The sequence below is a fragment of the Ictalurus punctatus genome, chromosome 20 (assembly GCF_001660625.3).
Source record: "Ictalurus punctatus breed USDA103 chromosome 20, Coco_2.0, whole genome shotgun sequence".
NCBI lineage: Eukaryota > Metazoa > Chordata > Actinopteri > Siluriformes > Ictaluridae > Ictalurus > Ictalurus punctatus.
The window spans coordinates 21784119-21807164 of NC_030435.2; the positions used below are offsets into that span (position 1 = coordinate 21784119).

Sequence of the window (23046 nt, forward strand, 5' to 3'; positions counted from 1 at the left end):
AGATTGTTCTAATCTCAGGTAGATCCACCCTAACGCTGCTGTGGAAGCAGGATATAGGTCAGAAAAGCTTACGCAACTTCTCTAGTGAGCATTAAGTGAATGAAATAAACGCTTCAACCGCCTGCATGGGATGATTATCTCGTTATACTGTATCCTTTACTAATGTTTTAGGTTCCGGATGCTTTTTCTGTTACAGTACTTTTTAGGAGATTCCTAGGGTTTTAATAGCGTTAAATGAGTTTCACAATGATACAGACAGGTGAACCGCAACGCTGTTGAATTCTCGATTCGGATCGGTCAGGCAAATCACAGGTTTATATTAAGAAAATGTGTGCAGTTGATGATATGGTGAAGTTAGCTGTTTTATTTGGCATTTTTGGAAGGAGTCTCCAGTGTCAGAATATATGAATTTAAAAATGTGATGATGTGGTATACGAGGAATAAAACACTTTGTGAGGTGCAGATATATTAAAATAGTCAACCTCAAGGTAGTAATAGTGAAGCTAGTAATATTCCCGTAACTTCATGCCCCGTAAGTGTTTTATTCCTTACTTGTCGCAGCTCTGTCCGGTTTACACTAGACCGTCGGATTATTCACGTCAACTTTTTCGATTTATAGCTGCGTGTTATACGTTGCGTCATCAGAGCCAAGGAAATGATCATCTTATCATCGAATAATTAAATCTTACTCTAAAGAACAGGCTTGGGCCTGGCTTGGGCCTGGCTTGGGCCTGGCTTGGGCCTGGCTTGGGCCTGGCTTGGGCCTGGCTTGGGCCTGGCTTGGGCCTGGCTTGGGCCTGGCTTGGGCCTGGCTTGGGCCTGGCTTGGGCCTGGCTTGGGCCTGGCTTGGGCCTGGCTTGGGCCTGGCTTGGGCCTGGCTTGTTTGGGTTACTTTAGCATACGAGAGAGGAGTGTGTTATGAGGATCATATAAGGGAGAGGTGAACTTTTTTTGTTCCGTGTACCTGCGTTCTTTTTTTACTCGGCTGGTTTTGTGTCTGTGTGTGTTTAGAGAAGGAGACAATAGCAAATCCCCATTCTTGCTACATCGTACATGGACGACTGAGTACAATAACAGAACAAAAAAAATAAATAAAATACCCGAGGCAACCCGTTTTGTTATCCCACTCCGTGCTTAAACCGGACAAGTTTCATTCTTACGAACACTCGACGAGACGACAACCATGTATATCCAAACACAGTGCGCATGCTGCAGCAAATGATGATTTTTAAAACCACAGATGAACATCTTGACGTAAATGATGAGCTCTGCAGTGAGGCAAAGCTTGCCATCTCAGTGGCTAATAAGCAGCTTCTAGATGTGTTTTCAAGAACTGACATGTCGAGGAATGCAGCCTAACCAGTCAGTGTCTTGCGGGAAAAATCTCTGCTTTTTTATTTTTTTTTTTTTTTTTTTTAAAGTCTGTTTGCCTCACTAGCAACAGCAAACATGGTAAAGGAACACTTTATGCAACAGGTTATTTTCAGGTTACATTTTCTGCTGAGCTCAAGCATCAGCGATTTTATGAGAATCTACAGCACTGAGACAGAATTAAATCTAAGAACAGTGTTTTCCATAGTCTTGATTAAAAAATGGCTCCCAGACAAGCCTAGGATTTGAACTCAACCATTTGCTTGCTAACTTTAACCACTGAGCTAACACTGCTAACGCTGTGTGTAATGCGCAATGATGTAGTATGATGAAGCAATGTAATTAAAGAACCATCAAATAGCAGTGATGGGTTCTCTAAAGCTCAGTAGCTTCTGCTAGTAAGCTAGCTAGTGTTAAGAACACCAAGAACACAGCAGTTAACACATGCTAGTCGAACATAAATGCTAAGCTAGCTAATGGCTACATATAAAGGACATTGTAATGAATATAGCTAGCTGGCTAGTATGATAGCATGATACAGGTCGTTATTGGAGTAGCTAAACATAAACGGCTAGTTACGTAGGTAGAAAAGTAGCAAATGGAAGAAAGAAATTGTTGCTACCAGTATGGATGGGACTAGTAGTTAAAATATTAGCTAAAATAAGCTATTCACGCAGTGTTAGACCAGATTAGTGTTGTAGCTAAACTCTAGCATTATAAAAGATAGCCAGGTCTATAAACATCACCGAATTGACTTTTTAAAGATGAAGATTAGGATATTCGCCTCTACAGTGTTATACTGCATTTAATGTAGTTCATATGATAGTTTCATGTAACCTGCTAACCATCCCAAAAGCTCCGTTTGGTGCACATCCTCCTGGTGTCGTGCTACTTTATATAGACTGTTTTACAGACGTGTATTATATTCAGCTCTGCGGCTGAGTGAAGTCCAGTCTTATTCAAACACAAACTTAAGTTCAAATAAGCCTAACGTAATACAGGATTAAAAGAAAAGATAGTTCTGAGACGATTCTGTTTGCATTACAGTCTTTATAGTCAAGATATCGGCATTGTAGGAGTTGTGCAAGTGCTGGAAGCGAGGAGATTAAGAACCTTTTTGGAATCGAATTATTTGCTATTTTATGCTGAATGTCAAATAAGGCGTAGATTTGGAGGATTTTAACATTTTCACTTTGCCGTCATACCTTTACAGAGCACTTTATAGCAAAAGGCTGGAGAGGAAATGACTGTTTATAGCTGCTGTAGCATAAGTGATTACAGGAATTATACTGTTATCGTTATAATATACTACGTAATATACGACAGGAACCTGTGTTGTGGTATAAGGCAAGTAAAACAATATGCGATATGCTGTTCTTGGAAAATAATTAACTTCAATCCCGCACTATTTTAGCAAGCTTAAAGATGAATAAGAATTTTCCTACTTTTTTCTTTTTTCTTCCTCGACCATTGTTTATATGACAGATTTTTCCAAATGACTTGTCTTTGTAACTGCGTTCGTGTCTTTCAATTTCCAACCATAAACTTCTGGTAAATTACAAGATGAGCCAATTCTACTTCTCCACTCTTGATAGGATCTCTGAAGGCATCTGTTCTGCTTACAAACAGATAGTGGACCTTTTGCAAGAACGGATGATTTGAAATCACATTCCAGTATATTCAGTCAGGTGTTTTAAAAAAACAAACAGTGTGTACTGTGCAAGCTCAAGATTCTGTTCTGCTTACGGTCAGAGAAAGGGAGTTTCTGTGCACGAAGTACGAACGTGTGTGAGAAAGAGAACGTCCACCAAGCAGACAGAATCTCTGAACACGCGCTATTTCTCTTGGCATGTGGTTAAAGCTTTCCACTGGCATGCAGTTCTGGTAAAAGATACACCCACTGGCTCGGTATCCGTGAACCAAACGGGACTTTTGTGATTCCCAGTAAAGAAGGAAGAGTTCAGAGTTCCTGAATTGTGGAAGAGATGAAAAATTCAGTGTTACACAATCAACTGCGTTATAGCTAAGCTATGGTGGTTGTAGTGGTGAGAGATAAAATCGTATTTCCTACAAGTATGTAATGGGTTATATGGAACACATAGCTAGAGGTCATTTGTTAATGTCAGGCTTGTATAACTTGCTAATTAGTCAGTTAGGAAGTAGCTAATCTAGTAGCGACATTATGTTTAAGCAAAAACGTAATAGTTGTCGAATGACTACGGTGTAAGAGGAATAAAACACTTCAGGGTGTGCCGTTACAGGAAAAGAATTAACGTTCTGGCACTAATAGTAATTTCCCTTGTCGTTGGGTTGTCTGTTATTTATTTATTTATTTTCTGTAAAAGCACGCCCCCGAGTGTTCTATTCTTAACATAAAACCTGGGTTACAATTTCTTGTTTGTTGTGTGATTCGTTCGAAAACAAAATGGCGTAACAATTTGAGACTCGTGTGTTATTCGATGGCTTGAAGATCCCAATTTATGGTGGAAAATGTACAATAATAATGATTTAAAAAATGACGATAAAGCCAGCCATAAAAACTAACAAGATGACAAGGCTCGTAATTAATTATAATTAAAATATCGGGATGTATATCACTGATACGTGCAAGAAGCAAACAAATGCAGCTCCAAACACTGGGGTAAGAACTTGGCAGGCTTTTGGCACGAGAAGGTGAAAACATGAAGTTAACAAGGAAACCACGGCGTGCTATAACATTTCAGATTTCCACCGCATTTCATTGAACGTTGTGTAACATTCCTGACTTGGAGTGCTTTTTATTAGTTATGTAATTACTTTAACCTTAGAAGGATTATGATTATGATTATTTTTTTGTCTCCTTAGTGTGTCAGGGCGGGTCCAGCAGACTGAATCTTCTGAACACTGTAGACGTGCACTTCCAGAGCATGGTGCAGATGTACAGCAACTGCACCGTGATCCTGGAGAACCTGGAAATCACACACACCACGGACAAGCACGATCTGTCCTTTCTCAAGGTACAATGAGCTGTCTTTTCACTGGTTATACAAATAATCTGCTCTCGTCTAATATACACACACAGTGTTCACAAGACAATTCCACGTAATCCACCCTTCCGACTTTGGAGGAGGACATTTTCTGATAGCGCTGATTTTATATGTCGTGACACATTATTGCATGTGACACTTAAAAGGCAGTTCTATGCTGTAATGATGACCAGGTTATTTAGAAGATAAAATAAATGCTGGCTGCTGGCGGTTTCATCAGGCATTTCACAGGGTTAGCACTGAGCTACCATGTTCTCTTTATGGCCTCTTGACAAATGACATAAATTTGCTGGCTACTTGGGATGCTATTTGCAAAGAATGCTTGGACCCCAGAGATTACTGCTTGAACCAAAATCAAAGTCAAATTACTGCAAGTTACAGTATATTATTTTATTATTCCCATCATCTATTTACAACCAATACTAGGCGGACAGCCAGAATGACATTCACAAACATCAGCTAGATAACTAGCTAACTCTTGACTTTCTTTTCTTTCTTTTTTTTTTTTTTAATAAGTTGGACATAAACTGCTTCTCAGTGAGTCTTCTTATTAATTTATGCATGTCCCATGTTATACAACTTTTATACACCTGAAAATGTTTCTCTAGTTATCCTAACACCAGCCAGCAAGCTGACTTGCTAATGTTTAGCTAACACTCCTACCAGGATATCTGATTACACACCCCTTAGATAGAGAGAGAAGATTCCACATAAATGACCCATGCTTGGGAGGAGGAAATTTTCTGATAGGCCTGAGGTCAAGTTGTGACACAATGTTGATGTTTTTCTTAATATGGCAGAAACCATAGATAGCAGTTAATGCTAACTGTACTGACATTGTAATTTTAGCCAAAGAGAGTGTTTTCTTAGTAATTTACCAACACATCTGAGGAAAATGTAGATATTCCTGAGAGTTTTGTCTTGTTGTTATTTGTCACTAGCTAAATGTGCTAGCTAAATAGTTAGTCTCAGCCATTACTTAGTTTATAGCCTTATGGTCTTCATATTTCAGTGTGCTTGTGACTTTAAGCACTTGAACGGTATCTTGTGTTTGCTTTTCCATGTCGAAGAACAATAAAGTAATAAATTACAAAAATGAAATCACACTGGTCTAACTACAGAACACCCGAGACTGCACTAAGTATTAATGTAGGGCGTGGCCAAGACAGAAAGTGAAAAGGAAACTTTGTTTTCTACATACACCAGTCTCAGATTGAGTTGATACATGGACTATAGATGTCAGCATTTTTTTGCTGTGTTATGAAATTAGAACAAACGTTTCTTTGTTTTTCTTTAGACCATTGAAGAAGTTGGAGGCTACGTTCTCATAGCTCGGAACACGGCGCCAGAAATCCCACTGAACAACCTGCGCATCATCCGAGGCCACTCGCTGTTTGATAATACATTTGCTCTGGCAGTTCTGTCAAATTTGAATGAAAGCACAGTCAATTCAGGTGTAAAGAAGCTGTTCCTCAACAGCCTCACCGGTACGTCGTGATCGTATACCAGTAACGAATTAATAAAAGATAGAAGATTTAGAGATTGAATATCTGTACATTATTTTCATTAACTGCAATGTCCATGTTAGTTTTAGTTAGCTAGTTAGTTCTTTTTTTCTTTTTCTTTTTTACACTACGACTTTGTACAGTACAGACACTAGTAAAAAAACAAACAAAAAAAACTTGTATCGCTTTGGACAAAAACTGTAATATTAACGTTTGAGAATAAACAGCTAAACTTTTTATTCTCAGTTATGCATTTTACAGTCTTTCAAAAGCCAATACCTAGCGAACAGAATTTTTTGAGCACATTCAATAAGAGTTAGAGACAGACTAACCATTCAGAAATGATTTCCTAAAAAGAACTACTGTAATAAACAGTGCCAGTTATACAGCAAAAAAAATGATAGAACAAAATGGTGATATTAGCAATATTTCCACAGCTTAAACTTTGGAACGTCATATTAAAGCATTCTTTAAAAACTTGACAGATGAAATATTCTCCAAATCAAGTCCCCACAGCTGTAAAGTACTGCTGATCGAAAAAATTTGGTTGGGTAGCTCTATGTAGTCGATTCAGATCGTATCTGTTCGCGTCCTGTCCGATTTTAAACTCGGCCCATCGATATGCAGGTTACATTGCTCTGGTGCATTTGGGATTCCTTCTAACGTGCAAATTGTTCTTCTCAAGAAATACACCGCGGTGGCGTGAAATTTAACTTCAACTATTACTTATGTAACGTGGAGACCATCCAGTGGGCCGACATCGTGAACCGGAAGAGCGATCCAATTGAAGTCGATTATCAGAGCAGTTCGAAAAAACTCTGTAAGCGGACCCTCTATATTTTTTGCAAAATTCTGCATGTTGTATCCATTGTTTCTTTTAATATAAAGATGCGTCTTGCTTTATTCTCTCTTTTACAGGTAAAAAGTGTGACCGAAGCTGTTACAATGGCTCGTGTTGGGCTCCTGGCCCTGAAAACTGCCAGACTTGTAAGTAGTAAATATTCAGGGGATTTCAAATGAAGGGATTAAGCGTTTCCGGTTTTACAGCTCATAAATGCTAGGTTGAATGGAAAAAACTTTTACGAGAAGTGCTGAGTTGCCTAAATTACTGCAAAATGTAGTCATTTTTTTCTGATTCACCCGTAAAATCGCTGCAGGATCTAGTGACTCCCACGCTGATAATGATGCTATGAATTGTATTGTCAGGGGTCCAAGAACGAAACCTCTTTTTCTGTTCGAATTTTGAGGGCTCCAAGCACCACTTTATGAAAGAAAACTTGTTTTGATATTTTCCCCAGTATCTTCATTTACCCAAATGTCTGTAACTTGGGAATTCTTGCACGCATTTGAATAGGCAAGGTTTGAGTTTCTGACCTCTGTGTGGGAGTTTCTCAGGAAGCGTAATTACGATTGACTTGAAGTTTGGTGTACTGTATTATTGTACTATGATCTATAAGTGGATTTCGAAGGATGACTCGAAAACATAGCCGCAACCAGCCAATCAGATTTCAGCAGGTATTTTACAGGGTGAACATTGAGCTACAGACACAAAACTTGAATCTACGGACCCTTAGGTGCTCTGTGTAACTTGCGAAGAACTGGCCGCTGGATGCACTCTTTGGACCCCACAGTTATATACTTAATGGTGATTATGGCGAACTGGTTATAGGCCTAATACGTTTCTAAAGAGAATGGAGTGGTCAAAGTGTGACATAATGTAAAGACAAAACTATCAGTTTGTTAAACTTTGGAACATTTCTGAGTACTCAATCTGTAAACGACAAATCAGTGCTTTACTAAATGCAATCAAGCAATCTATAAATGTAACCTAATATTAAGTAATTATACAGCTTTGAAATGGATCTTATTCTAATTACAAGTACTTGATTTTGTGTCAGTCACAAAGCTGGTATGTGCTGAGCAGTGCTCCGGAAGGTGTAAAGGCCCCAAACCCAGCGACTGCTGCAACGAGCACTGTGCGTCCGGCTGCACCGGCCCGAGGCCTACAGACTGCCTGGTGAGGAAGCACTCAAAAAACACTTCACTGTCTGCGTGCTTGAAAATGCAAAGATTTATGTTGCTCATCCGGTGGTGTTTATATCACTACTGCCTGTGAGGTTTATTGGTTGGACTGACCTTTGAAAGTTAGAGGAGGAGGCACAACCCTATCTTAACCCTGTCAGACCAAGACAGAATTCCATGTTGTCTTTTATCTTCTGTCATTAAAATACGTTCGGTTATTTGATTGTTAGCGCGTTTATTGTAAACAGGTGGATTTTTGAATGGCTGATTTTGATGAGAGTATTTGATAACAGTCGTTATTGTTATTTCATAACACAATGCTAAGTTAACATTCTTTTTTCCAAAAAAAAAAAAAAACCAACAAGAAGTGTTACATTTAAGTAGTGTTACATGAGTTCAGTTAGTGATGTCACTAATTAGCATCAATGGCTCCAAACTATCATGGTTGATATGCAAATGAACAGACGTTGCCGTAACCAGAAACTTTTACAGTTCTATTTTTAAAAGAAAGTCATTTATTTTGCACCTGAACATATAATGTTTTGCAGATGGTTGGCTGTGTGTCACACTAACACTGCAGTCTGCATGCGTCAACAGATAACAATTTATAACATGACCACATGCTAAAGTATATTCAGCGTAGAGCTGATAATGTAATCTATTACTGACTATTCTCCAACACTTATTTTGACACAGTTTCTTAAAAGCTTCTTGTATCTTGTATCACTCTACTGAGATGTCTTTACTGTTGTGTGTACACTGTGGCTGAACGTAGTGGTTTTGTGATTAAACATCGCTCAGCATCGCAGTGCCTCCGGCTCTGAGCACAGCTGGAGGAAGCGTAATCTCTGGGGCAGTGAGGAAATGCTTGGTTATCAGAACTGACCGTGTATATGTGTGTGTGTGTGTGTGTGTGTGTGTGTGTGTGTGTGTGGGGCAGGCCTGCAGGGACTTCCAGGATGATGATACATGCAAAGATGCATGCCCTCCTCTCATGCGCTACAACCCCAACACACACAATGTGGCCCCCAACCCGGACGGGAAGTACACATTCGGGGCGATGTGCGTGAAGCAGTGTCCATGTAAGATTCAGTTCATTCAGTCAGATGGATTCTGTTAGGATTTGAAGATTGTCAGTGGGAAATGTGTTGCTAGATTGTTGCGAGATTTAGTGACTTCTTAGAACCCTCTTAGCACCCTAGCAACACTGATAACTGATCACCATTGTTCCAATCACTGATTCACATCGTTCCCAAAGACCAATCACTGATCCCCATCATTCCCAAAGATCAATCACTGGTCACCATCATTCCCAAAGACCAACCACTGATCCCCATTATTCCAAAAGATCAATCACTGATCCACATTATTCCCCAATGACTAATCACTGAACACAATGGGTTGCAATGACCAATCACTGATTCCCATTATTCCCAAAGACCAACCACTGATCAGCATTATTCCCAAAGACCAATCACTGATCCCCATCATTCCCAAAGACCAATCACTGAGCCCCATCATTCCCAAAGACCAATCACTGATCACTATTGTTCCCAAAGACCAATCACTGATCACTATTGTTCCCAAAGACCAATCACTGATCCCCATCATTCCCAAAGACCAATCACTGATCACCATTGTTTCCAAAGACCAATCACTGATCCCCATCATTCCCAAAGACCAATCACTGATCCCCATCATTACCAAAGACCAATCACTGATCACTATTGTTCCCAAAGACCAATCACTGATCCCCATCATTCCCAAAGACCAATCACTGATCCCCATCATTACCAAAGACCAATCACTGATCACCATTGTTCCCAAAGACCAATCACTGATCCCCATCATTCCCAAAGACCAATCACTGATCCCCATCATTCCCAAAGACCAATCACTGATCACTATTGTTCCCAAAGACCAGTTCATTTGACTCTATTTTATAAATACATAAAGTGTTTGTTTTGGTGCCATGACCAAAGACTTCTTTGTAGTGACTTTTTGAGCAGGCATGCTTTTAGCTAGAGGTTTAATCAGAGCTGAAATGTCAAATGAGACCCTAAAACATGCCGTGCGAACCCAAGACAAGGACCGCAAAACCAGACACCGCCTGAAACCCAACATTCCTAGCAATAGTGTTTATGATAAACTCAGTCATGCAAGTTGTTTTTTTTTTACCCAATTTTCTCCCATGGCATGATTAGCTATCACCACCCTAAACAACAGGTCTGAAAGAATCACCATTATTCTCTCTCAGACTCCCAGACATGCAAAGCATCCTCAGAATTCAATCTCACCATTCCCTTGACAAGAAAAACGCAACCTTAGGCAATTGCTCAACTCAGGCACCCATTATCATTACATCTAAATTCCACTTTAATGAATTTACAAGCAAACAAAACCTTGTTTTGTGTTTCTTCCGGTTTCACTCAATTGTCTTTGCCTGACTCACGCCATGGCTTTAGGTATATCCATTCTCTTGCAAATGCATTGTCATGTCTACCACAGTGTCAACAACACAAGTAACACTAGACAACCAGGTTTAACCCCTTCGACTCCCATGAACCATTGGCAGGTCCTCACATTCTACATTCTTGTACCTACACACTTTCTATATTAGCGTCACTGAAGATCCATTTATATTTATAGCATTCGTAAAAGGCCCTCCATTGGTTACTGAATAATCCGTAGCAGTTGCTAAATTATATTTTCATACGAAGGACCGAGTAAATTATACACCAGGATTTTAAGGGGTTAACAAGTGTAAGGAAACAAAAGTGGAGAGGAAAATTAAACCAAAGCCAAAATGTAGGAAGTGAATTGCGTCAAATAGACTGAAAGAACCAGAAGAACCAGTTATTTCAACCTGACACCAAGCGTATGAAATTCGATAAAGCTCTTATATGTATAATGATAGCTTTGGTGATTATTGAATAAACACTTGAGAATATGAAATGTGCGAAACAAGACTCGGATACTGAAATCACACTCGTTTGAGCCGGTTTATTAGCCGGCTATGTGTCTTACCATGGTGGGATGATATGGGCGTGTTTTGAATTTGCATATTCATATATAGTCAATAATCCTGCCGTTTTTAATTGAAAGTGATTTGTGCAGTAAGAAGCAATTTATTCATTCAATTCAACTCAGTTTGTTTTATCGGCGTGATTTGAGTGTTATATCAGGTACAGTATATATAGAGGTTTTATACAAATAGCGGTTTCAAGAAAAGGAGGAAATAAACAGCAAACACAAATAATCGCTTAAGTTAACGGTCTTTATACATTATTAATTTATAATGGTTTAAAATGGCATGTTCTGGGATACTTTAAGAGAAGCTGGGGGGAGGGTGGAAAGGGAAACTCTTTTTTTTTTTTTTTTTTTTGTCATCGCACAGATCCGTGCGTCCGAGCACCGTAGTTAAAGTGTGATCGATTCCAACCGAAGCAAAGACAATCATTGAATCCTGAATCGTGAGCTTGCATTCGTTTTCCGGACTGTCCTGGTTTCTGAGTAACGTCAAACATTTTTTGCGTTTTTTTTCTTTTCTTCTTCTTTCTTTTTTCATTTACAGATAACTACGTGGTCACAGACCACGGCGCGTGTGTGCGAGTGTGCAGTCCTGGAACTCATGAAGTGGACGAGGACGGGGTCAGGAAGTGTAAGAAGTGTGACGGCCTGTGTCCGAAAGGTAATGTATGAGAGAACGGAATTGAAATCGAATTAAAATCGCATTCGAACACCGATCTGACGGCGCCGTTCAGTTCTTGAATCTGATTGGTCAGAAGGGGTGTTGATTGATGTTTGTATAGCCGCAGCTCTGAGAGTAGTTTCTTGCTGCACAAGTTTACATCGATATTATCGTCTCCATAGTAACTAATTCCCAGGGGCTTATTGAGTATGACGTACACATCGTCTGATCATAATACTAAACAACTTTTGTTTTGAAAAAGTGCTGTTACTTAACAAATAAAAACATGGGATTGATATTGACATGGTGAAGTTTTCTCCAAGGAGATGTTTGTTTAGCATTCATGGAAGGAGTCGTCAGTGTCAGCACTACTGTATTGCTCATTTGTTTTCCATAAAAGGAAAGAGGCTGGTGAGGGAATGACTGTTTATAGCTGCTATAACGTGACAGGAACTGACTTGTTTCATAGACGTTCCACAACATTGAAAGTAACTATAAATGGATGACAAGTACAATTTGTGATTCTTTACTTAATAATAAAAAATAATAATAATCGCAGGCAAATTGTTGTGGTATAAGAAGAATGAACCACTTTGCGATATGCCATTATTGGAAAATAATAAATGTTCACCCTGTTGTTGATTATTTTCCTATAATATCTATGTTTTCAGTGTGCTCTGGACTAGGAATGGGTCATCTCACTCAGGTCATATCAGTCAATGCCTCCAACATCGATTCATTCGAGAACTGCACGACTATCAACGGAGACCTGTCGTTCCTGAAGACAACGTTCCACGGGTGAGCTGAGACATGCAGACATAATGAAGGGGGATTAGCTGCTACCCCAGGATGGCCAAAGAGGCATTTCCTCAAAGTGTAACCAAGCTGGATAAAATAGTCCTCAGAATGAATAATAACCTGAAACCTGTCTGTCTGTCTATCTATCTTTTCTTTCTTTCTTTCTTTCTTTCTTTCTTTCTTTCTACAGTATCTATCTATCTATCTATCTATCTATCTATCTATCTATCTATCTATCTATCTATCTATCTGTCTGCCTGTCTGTCTATGTATGTATGTATCTATCTGTCTGTCTGTCTGTCTGTCTGTCTATCTATCTATCTATCTATCTATCTTTTTCATTCTTTCTTTCTTTCTTTCTTTCTACAGTATCTATCTATCTATCTATCTATCTATCTATCTATCTGTCTGTCTGTCTGCCTATCTATCTATCTATCTATCTATCTATCTATCTATCTGTCGGTCTGTATATCTGTCTGTCTGTCTGTCTAACTATCGACCTATCTATCTGTCGGTCTATCTATCTATCTATCTATCTATCTATCTATCTATCTGTCTGTCTGCCTGTCTGTCTATGTATGTATCTATCTATCTGTCTGTCTGTCTATCTTTTTCTTTCTTTCTTTCTTTCTACAGTATCTATCTATCTATCTATCTATCTATCTATCTATCTGTCTGTCTGTCTGTCTGTCTGACTATCTATCTATCTATCTATCTATCTATCTATCTTTTTCTTTCATTCTTTTTTCTTTCTTTCTACAGTATCTGTCTATCTATCTGTGTATGTATCTATCTGTCTGTCTGTCTATCTATGTATCTGTCTATCTATCTATCTATCTTTTTCTTTCTTTCTTTTTTCTTTCTTTCTACAGTCTATCTATCTATCTATCTATCTATCTATCTATCTATCTATCTATCTATCTGTCTGTCTGTCTGTGTCTATCTATCTAATCTATGTATCTGTCTATCTATCTATCTTTTTCTTTCTTTCTTTCTTTCTGTCTTTCTTTCTGTCTGTCTATCTATCCTTTCTTTCTAAAAAAAAAAAAACATTTGGTAAAACTGTGACTCCATCACATCATTAATGGGTCCAGCGAGTGAGATTCCTCAGCAAACTCATAACGATGAACAGAAAGCTGGTTAGTATTTGGTTAACAAATGAATGTTTATCATCTTTTATTCCAGGGATCTATTTACTAACACCAAGCCGCTGGATCCTGCCAGACTCAGCGTTTTCAAAACAGTCAAAGAAATTACCGGTTAGTGCAGCTCCGTCTGTCTGTACGCCCGTTATTTATATCCAATTATAGTTCTATTAACCGCACATGTGCAATATAATAATCAATAACAAAAAATCCCTTCTTCTCAGTGGAGCGTTTGTGTTGTCTAATGACTTTTTCTTTTTGGCTTAAAAAAATATAATCATTTATTGTATAACATAGAAAAGAATGTGTACCTTTCTCGTCTCCTTGAGCCCGCTGCTGATTCCCACACATGCATACAAACCTCCACACTCAAGCCCTATGACGGTTTGACTAGCATTAGCATGCTAACTAGAGTTAGCATTAGCAAGGACTGCCTGGACATCACTTACCATCTTAATTCCTGGAAACTCTATAAAGACTTCTTGTTAATATTATTCTGAAAGGATGTTTTGGCTAAGATAACAGGGGGCGGGTCTAGAAAACGACTGACAAGCGGCTCATCCAAACGCAAACAAGCGTTCCGGGCGTTTCCTTAGCCACGTAATACACTTGTGCTGAGGTCGCGGCTTAAACCGTTATTTTGTGGTCATGTTCTACATATTTTTCCACGTTAATTGTACTAATGATATATCGTATAATTTTTAATAACGTGTAATAATGACAGTTTTGCTAGAATTTCCTACCACACACGGCGCATCAGCCCAATGTGTAATAGCAACACCTTTCATCGTAGGGTCAATGTAATTATTGAACGCTCTCAGAAAAGTGTATCGTGATGTAATTCATCATATTATATTAATTCATTCATTCCCCTCCATTACCAGGCACTCTGCTGATTCAGGTGTGGGAAAACATCACTTCTCTCAGCCCCTTCGAAAACCTGGAGGTGATCCGCGGAAGAACCAAACACCGGTAAGCTTTAAAAATGATGAGGAACTCTTGTATCGTATTCATTTACCGAGAATCCGTGCTCCGATAAGCAAAGAGTCAGCATTTCAAGAGGTTTTATCATTTTGTTTTACTTCTTGCAGCGGTACGTTGAGTCTGCGTGTCAGCTCGACTCCTCTAACACACCTGGGCCTGCGCGCTCTGCGGGAGATCAGTGACGGCAACGTACTCATCGAGAACAACCCCAACCTGTGCTACAACAGTCCAGATCACTGGAAACGCCTGTTTAAATCCGACACGCAGGCCGCCAGATTGGGTGGGAACGCGGAAGCTGCGGCCTGTGGTACAGAGTTTACTTTCTACACCATGTGCTGTGTTCAAGCTTAGAAACATTTCCACATTGTCTCTGAAACTAGTTTTTCTTCCTTTTCAACGTGGAATCGAAGGAAAGATGCCTTTTATTTCACACAGTTCATTTCAGGTTTCCTCGCTTCCTGGTCGAATTTCACTGATAAATAAGAAACAGTGTTGAACAAAACAGGGTTGAGGGTTGTTTATTCTATCAATTCTTCCTTTCTTTCTTTCTTTCTTTCAGCATCTTTATTTATTTCTTTATTTCTGTGTCTCTGTGTCTGGCCTTTCTTTCTTTCTTTCTTTCTTTCTTTCTTTCTTTCTGCATCTTTATTTATTTATTTGTTTGTTTGTTTATTTATTTCTGTCTCTCTGCGTGTCTGTCCTTTATTTCTTTCTTTCTTTCTGCATCTTTATTTATTTATTTGTTTGTTTGTTTATTTATTTCTGTCTCTCTGCGTGTCTATCCTTTCTTTCTGCGTCTTTATTTATTTACTTGTTTGTTTGTTTATTTATTTCTGTCTCTCTGCATGTCTGTCCTTTCTTTCTTTCTGCGTCTTTATTTGTTTGTTTGTTTGTTTGTTTATTTATTTCTGTCTCTCTGCGTGTCTGTCCTTTCTTTCTTTCTGCATCTTTATTTATTTATTTGTTTGTTTGTTTATTTATTTCTGTCTCTCTGCGTGTCTATCCTTTCTTTCTGCGTCTTTATTTATTTACTTGTTTGTTTGTTTATTTCTGTCTCTTTGCGTGTCTGTCCTTTCTTTCTTTCTTTCTGCATCTTTATGTATATATATATATATATATATATATATATATATATATATATATATATATATATATATATATATATATATATATATAACCTTTCTTTCTGTCTGTCTGTCTATCTACCCTTACTTTCTTTCTTTCTTTCTGTCTGTTCTTTCTTTCCTTTTTCTGTTTTTCAATCTTTGTCTGTCTATCTATCTTCTTTCTGTTTGTCTTTCTATCTGTCTCTCTATCTCTCTGTTTGTCTGTCTGTTTATCTGTCTGTCTGTCATATCATTGTAAATAACAAAACAGGAGAACTGAGAGAACTTACTTTTCTTCTTCTTCTGATGACCTTCAGGAAACTCTGATGCCGTTTCCTAAACATAATGCAGTTTCTCTGATGCCGTTTCCTCTGATCTCTGCAGCGAGGCAGAACCGTATCTGTGATGAGATGTGTACGCCTGATGGTTGCTGGGGTCCGGGGCCTACCATGTGCTTCAGCTGCATGAACCACAGCCGCAAGAAGAGCTGCGTGGCTTCCTGTAACCTCCTGGAAGGGTGAGTCAGATCTGAACCATCGAGTTAACGTCACAGTTACACCTCACCACCAACTGGTACCGGTACTGGGATTTTAAACAGGATGAATTTCCATTACCGTCACATGACTGAAGCTATCAGATACAGTGGACAGTGTATCCTACCGTAGCACCAAGTGGCTCATATTTTTTATTTGTGCCCCTTTATGATGTGAACGCAGCCGCAGTTATTATATCTGGCCCGAAGCATTAATTCGTACATGTCTGAGCAATCTTGCAGAATGTTCCGGAGCTAAATATGTAGTTCCAGAGGAACACGCTGTATCCCTGAGTGCATAATAACAAAATAATGAAGTTTGTGTTTCTTTCAACAGCGAGCCACGTGAATATGAGGTCAATAAGACGTGTGTGGAGTGTGACCCAGAGTGCAAGCCTCTTAACGGAACTCTAACCTGCTCGGGGCCCGTGAGTAGATTCAAGAGATCTCCAAAAACACACCGCAACAAAACACACCATGTACTGTAGCATGCGGAAATATCTGTCTATTCATCCCTCCCTCCATCCGTCCGTCCGTCCATCCATCCATCTGTCCATCCATCTGTCCATCCATCCGTCTGCCCATCCATCCATATATCTGTCCATCCATCTCTCGCTCCATCCATCGATCTGTCCAACCATCCATCCATCTGTTCATCCATCTATCTATCCATCCATCCATTTGTCCATCCATCTCTCACTCCATCCATAGATCTGTCCAACCATCCATCCATCAGTTCATCCATCTATCTATCCATCCATCCATTTGTCCATCCATCCGTTTGCCCATCCATCCATATATCTGTCCATCCATCTCTCGCTCCATCCATCGATCTGTCCATCCATCCCTACTTCCATCCATCTGTTCATCCATCTATCTATCCATCCATCCATCTGTCCAACCATTTATCCATCTATCTGTCCATCCATCTATCCATCCTTCCAGCTGTCCATCCATCCATCCATCCATCTGTCCATCCATCCCTACCTCCATCCATCCATCCATCTAATCATCCATCCATCCATCTGTTCATCCATCTATCTGTCCATCCATCCATCCATCCATCCATCCATCTATCTGTCCACCCATCCCTCCCTCCATCTGTCCATCCATCCCTACCTCCATCCATCCATCCATCTGTTCATCCATCTAATCATCCATCCATCCATCTGTTCATCCATCTATCCATCTATCTGTCCATCCATCCATCCATCTATCTGTCCATCCATCCATCTGTTCATCCATCCATCCATCCATCTATCTGTCCATCCATCCATCCATCTATCTGTTCATCCATCCGTCCATTTGTCCATCCATCATCCATCCATCTGTTCATCCATCCATCCTTCTGTTGATCCATCCCTCCTTCCATCCATCCATCATCCATCTATCCATTCATCCGTCCATCTATCTATCTGTCCCTCCATCCGTCCATCCAACCATCCATCTATCTTTGCATCCACCCATCCATCTGTCCATCCATACCTCTATCTGTCCATCCATCCATCCGTCCATCCATCCATCCATATATCTGTCCATCCATCCATCCCTCCCTCCGTCCATTCATCCAACCATCCATCCATCTATCCATTCATCCGTCCATCCATCTATCTGTCCCTCCATCCGTCCATCCAACCATCCATATATCTGTCCATCCATCCATCCCTCCCTCCGTCCATTCATCCAACCATCCATCCATCTATCCATCCATCCATCTATCCATCTATCTTCCCATCCTTTCTTTCTTTCTTTTTTTCTTTCTTTCTTTCTGCTCAGGTGAAATTTGTTACCTTAGCCCTTTATACATGATTAGCTGGTCTGTTTAAGGTTTTTTTTTGTTGCTTTGCTGGCTAGTTAGCAAGCTAATTACTTAACACGCTAGTTAGATAGCAAGCTGACTAGTTAGAGTGCTGGCTGTTTAACTGGTTTATAATAATGTCGATGTAGTTTGAAAGGAATTTAGTTCATAAACAGTAAAAGAAAAGGCTTCAGGTAGTGTTTGTGTTGCCTGTTGTCCTTGTGCTACTTGTAGTTACATATGTGTACACTAGATGGAACATATTTAGTGTTAGCGTAAATCAGGCTCCAGAAGAACAAGGTGTAAAAGTCGCTGTCTTGCTTTGCAGGGTCCTGACAATTGTGCGGAGTGTCTTAACTACAAAGATGGGCTGCACTGCGTCCCGCGCTGCCCTCAGGGTATTCCCGGGGAGAAGGACACGTTCGTCTGGAAATACCCGGACAGCATGCGGGTGTGCCAGCTCTGCCACCCCAACTGCACCCAAGGGTAAGAGCACCGGCTAATTTGACCTCGGATTAGATTAGATTAGATGAAATATCTTCTCTCAAAAAAAGTTTTTTGATGACTCCCTATAATTTTTTAGATGCACTGGACCAAAACGTCAAGACTGCAAAGGTACAAGGTAAGACTAAGAAAGACAAAAAAATTCAAGTCTTTTAAAACCAGCGACAAAAACCTGTTCTGTTTAAATAAACGAGCTCTCCTTGTCCCTCAGTGACACGGGCACGTCGATCATCGCCGCCAGCGTGGTCGGAGGGCTCCTGGCTTTCATCATTCTCACTCTGGCCGTGGCCCTGTTAATCAGGAGACGGAAGATAAAGCGGAAGAGAACGCTGCGCAGATTACTGCAGGAGAAAGAGGTCCGGCTCAACACCTGACCTCAAAAAAACCCCACACGCTCGAGTTTCAATAAAAGATTAAACTGTCGAAGCCACGGCACTAACGCTTTCCTTAGCAACGGACACAAATATAATGGACGCCCCACGCGACCTACGAATTTTAAAAAGCGTGTTGTTATTTAAACCGATAAAAACGTACAGCGTAAACACGATAAACCCCGCTGGGTCGTTTCCTCGTCATAGGAACAGCGCCACCCTGTCCGTGATCATTTTCCTGTAATGGCACGCCTCTGAGTGTTTTATTCCTCACATCAATTCCCACGGCTTGTGCGTGGATCCAGACGTCGTCATTATTGAGTCTTCCTGCTTTTCTTATAAGTTGCACTGTCATTACGAAATAATACCGTATGCTTTATTAATAATAGCCTGGAGTTCTGAAGGGGTTGTTTAATAATATTGTAGTAATTCTATTCATTAGCGTTGAGTGCTATTTGTAGAACTGAAATGACATGGACTGGAATTATTAAACAAATGATATTTTGTTGTTTTGTTTAAAAAAAAAAAAAAAAAAAATCATATTTATATCACAGTGTCAAATGAAAGTCATAAGATACGATTTTAAGGGCTTTGAAGAACATTTGACGATCCTATTCCTGTCATTACGGTGTAAGCACGAGCTCTGGGTCAGTGGGACATCCGTTGTTTAGTAGTGGATATCAGTAGGCCGATAAGTAGGACACAAGTACGTTTCTCTTAACAAAGCCGAGTGTTGTATCGTTCATCACGGGAGAGGAAGCAGCACATCAAGACAGGATGCGCTCCTCACTGAGTGTGTAGAGACGTTTCCTGACAGGACGTGTGTGTGTGTGTGTGTGTGTTCTCAGTTAGTGGAGCCTCTCACTCCCAGCGGAGAAGCTCCGAACCAGGCGCTGCTGCGTGTCCTCAAAGAGACCGAGTTCAAGAAGATCAAAGTGCTCGGCTCCGGAGCTTTCGGCACCGTGTATAAGGTGACTAACCGTTTTATTTCCCAGGTCACATGACCTACATGCGATACAGAAGCCGGATGACCCCGTACAAGTCTTTTAGAGCTTAATTAAAATCTGTCTTTCTCTTAGACTGTAATAAATGACCAGTTGCTGTGGTGTAATTGGAATAAAACACGTCAGGACTTATGTATATTATAAGGATATATAATAAGGATATATTTACAATATAAATATATTACATTGTAAGGAATAATATTCTGTACATGTTTAATTGAACCACATTCATCCAGCAATCCTACATGTTAAATCCTACAGCAACTAGCTTCTTAAAGCCTTTCGAATGAATGATCTCTGGAAATGAAAACAAACAAACAAACAAACAAACAGACTTCACATTTATTCATTTGGCAGAATTTTAAAAAAGAAGCGGAGCGGTTTCATGCTATTATTAGACATCCCCATAATTTGTGCTTATGAACGACTTCCTGTTTGTAGTTCACATCATTTCATTTAATATTTTTTTTTATTCCTCGTCGAGACACGGAATCCTCACCGGACTTTCAGAAGTTTTTTATTTTATTTTTTATTTGTTTGTTTGGCTTTCCATCCGAGACAGTTTCCTTCTAGGCTTTACGTCACCGACTCCTTTATGCCACTGGCTCGTGAAAGCCAAGCTGTGTATATGTTTTGAAGTGACGACTGTTCATATGAAGATGATTTAAATCTCTTCACGCAGGGTTTGTGGGTCCCCGAAGGAGAAGACGTGAAGATTCCCGTCGCCATTAAGGTTTTGCGAGAGGCCACGTTGCAGAAAGCTAACAAGGAGATCCTGGATGTGAGTTGTTTTTTTTTTTTTTTTTGAAATCGTGATGAAATATTGCATCACAGATTATAATATATGATATAACAGCTTTAATTCCGGCGAGGTTCCGTGCTAGAATGATTGTTGTTGAGCACGTTCATTTACTTGCCCTTGATTAGAAATTCATGAGATGCAAGCATGTGGTATATTTAGCACCGGGACGCTCTGTTGCTTTAGATGAACCAAGCAGTACACATGTACCCCCTTTCATCTGGCACTCACTCATACTGCTGTGGAATGATGATGATGATGATGATGTTATGATGGTGATGAACTCGACCTTAATATTAAGCATGAATCCATCTTGAGATGCGAGTTAAAAAAAGCAAAAAACTGTATATTCAACTATATACATGTAGTGGAATATTCAAATTCTCAAATCGTGTGGAAAATAATGATTTCTTCACAACATTTGAAAACTCAGACAGTACATTTTGGCCTTAAATGAACATTAACATCTGTCTGGGCTGTAATTTGACGTCTGTTCGCCTTGATTCAACAAAACGTGGGGTGTCAGTGCTATTAAATGTTTATATATCGCATAATCACAGCACGGTTGAATTCTGGATTCTGATTGGTCAGAAAGTGTTGATTCATTTTCCATAGCAGCATCCTTGACAGTACGTTTATATTTGTTCTAATACATTATATACGTTTCTATAGTTACAACTAATTGACAGAGACGTGGATCACATAGATACGCTCCCATAGTCCAACTATAAACAGATTTATAATTTTTTTTTTTTTTTTTTTTACATGATGATGTTTTCTGTAAGGATGTTTTCTTTAGTGTCCGTTCCTTTAACCACCATCTTCAGGACAGAGGAGTTTGAGCTTTCTGGTTTCTCAGTAACACGAAAATGTCTTATTAACTTCGAGAGAGGGGGGAAAAAGGCAGAGGTTGGTGAGAGGACGGCTGTTTATAGTTGCTATAGAGTAAGTGAAGTATGACAGGAGCTAACTGTTTTTGGTTTAAATGAGACATGTTATGTTTGGAGAAAGGAAAACACTGCATTCCAGAATAAGAACCTTATGCCATCTGTGAAACATGGTGGTGGTAGTGTCATGGTTTGGGACTGTTTTGCTGCATCTGGGTCTGGATGACTTGCTATCATTGATGGAGCAATGAATTCTGAATGATAGCAGCGTATTCTAAAGGGAAAATGTCCGGACATCTGTCTGTGAGCTGAATCTGAAGAGAAAGTGGGTCATGCAGCAAGACGACGAGCCTAAGCACACGGGTCGTTCTACCGAAGAACGGTTAAAGAAGAATAAAGTTAATGTTTAGGACTCGTGTGAAAATCCGTTGATGTTTCAGGTCAAATTTATGCCGAGAGATAGAAAATTCCGAGCAAACTCTCAAGCTGTATTTGAATAAATCTGGGAAAGGAAGAACGCGCTATCAGAGTCCGCGCAGAAAAACGGCCTACGCGGTTACGTGCCGTCGTGTTTCTTGGGAGTCCTGCTTCTGCCCCCCGTCCTTGAACCCTGAGGCGGAAAGGTCTTCCTGAAGATGGAATATATTAGTTTAAAAGAGAATCCGCTTTGAATAAGAGGATGTGTTTTCAGCGATAGCCTGGGCGGCAGGGTCACTCTGAAGATAAGTCAGATATGTAAACACGGCCGCCTTTGAATTAGTCAGAAGAACTTACAGAAGCAGAAATGTGACAGGGAACAGGCCGGCGAATATTAATAAGGCTGTGCTGCGTGGGGAACCATCTGGAATACACGCCGTTGACTCCCTGATGACTGAAGACGAAAGGAGCAGTTATTTGTATTGGCCGAGCATTAAGTCTTTTTCCAGAAAGTGACCTGTTTTTAAGTCTAATGCTACGTTTGAGTTCGTTGTGCCTTCCGGTAAAGCTGAATTCTAGCATGACAACACTATTACTCTGAAGATTTGTGCTAAACGACACACACACACACACACACACGCTCACATAGCCTTATAGGCTATAATTACTCTCTCGATGTGCTAGCCGTTTTTGGTTGTTTTGTTTTTTTTCATTGCTAGCTCATTATTAGCAGCTTTTTTCTTTTTTAAACACTGCTGAATCTGTGGTGCTCTCAGATCTCATTTTTTTCCCCCTTAGCACGTAAATACTGTCAGGTGTGGACAAATGATCAATTCATTAGCTAGCTACAGTGTTCTGACAGGAAAACGAGCCTGAAAAGCGGTCGCTAACGTGACGTAATAACGCATAGTGAGCTAGTTAGCTTGTTGCAGGCTAAGTGAACCAGTCGGGCATGTGAGCATGTAGCACATTGTCCAACATTTTGGACAATAATATGGTAAAAGATATTTGAATCTGTCTAGCGTCTCTCGTCTTATGTTTAACAGCGATGTGACTGCGCGTGGAACTAGCGGTAGCTTCTAGCTG

The 23046-nt window shown here is 39.9% G+C and overlaps 1 protein-coding gene across 1 annotated transcript in view; it reads left to right on the forward strand.

The window, feature by feature from the left end:
- egfra (epidermal growth factor receptor a (erythroblastic leukemia viral (v-erb-b) oncogene homolog, avian)) overlaps positions 1 to 23046 on the forward strand; it is a 61435-nt gene that overhangs the window by 26968 nt on the left and 11421 nt on the right. The window contains exons 2-19 of the mRNA XM_017495707.3: positions 4216 to 4367; positions 5695 to 5884; positions 6588 to 6722; positions 6821 to 6889; positions 7801 to 7919; positions 8865 to 9006; positions 11499 to 11615; positions 12287 to 12413; positions 13599 to 13672; positions 14443 to 14530; positions 14650 to 14849; positions 16033 to 16165; positions 16518 to 16608; positions 18307 to 18464; positions 18562 to 18600; positions 18694 to 18838; positions 19702 to 19824; positions 20540 to 20638. Coding sequence (XP_017351196.1) covers positions 4216 to 4367; positions 5695 to 5884; positions 6588 to 6722; positions 6821 to 6889; positions 7801 to 7919; positions 8865 to 9006; positions 11499 to 11615; positions 12287 to 12413; positions 13599 to 13672; positions 14443 to 14530; positions 14650 to 14849; positions 16033 to 16165; positions 16518 to 16608; positions 18307 to 18464; positions 18562 to 18600; positions 18694 to 18838; positions 19702 to 19824; positions 20540 to 20638 — 2201 coding nt within the window. The remainder of the gene's footprint in view (positions 1 to 4215; positions 4368 to 5694; positions 5885 to 6587; positions 6723 to 6820; positions 6890 to 7800; positions 7920 to 8864; positions 9007 to 11498; positions 11616 to 12286; positions 12414 to 13598; positions 13673 to 14442; positions 14531 to 14649; positions 14850 to 16032; positions 16166 to 16517; positions 16609 to 18306; positions 18465 to 18561; positions 18601 to 18693; positions 18839 to 19701; positions 19825 to 20539; positions 20639 to 23046) is intronic.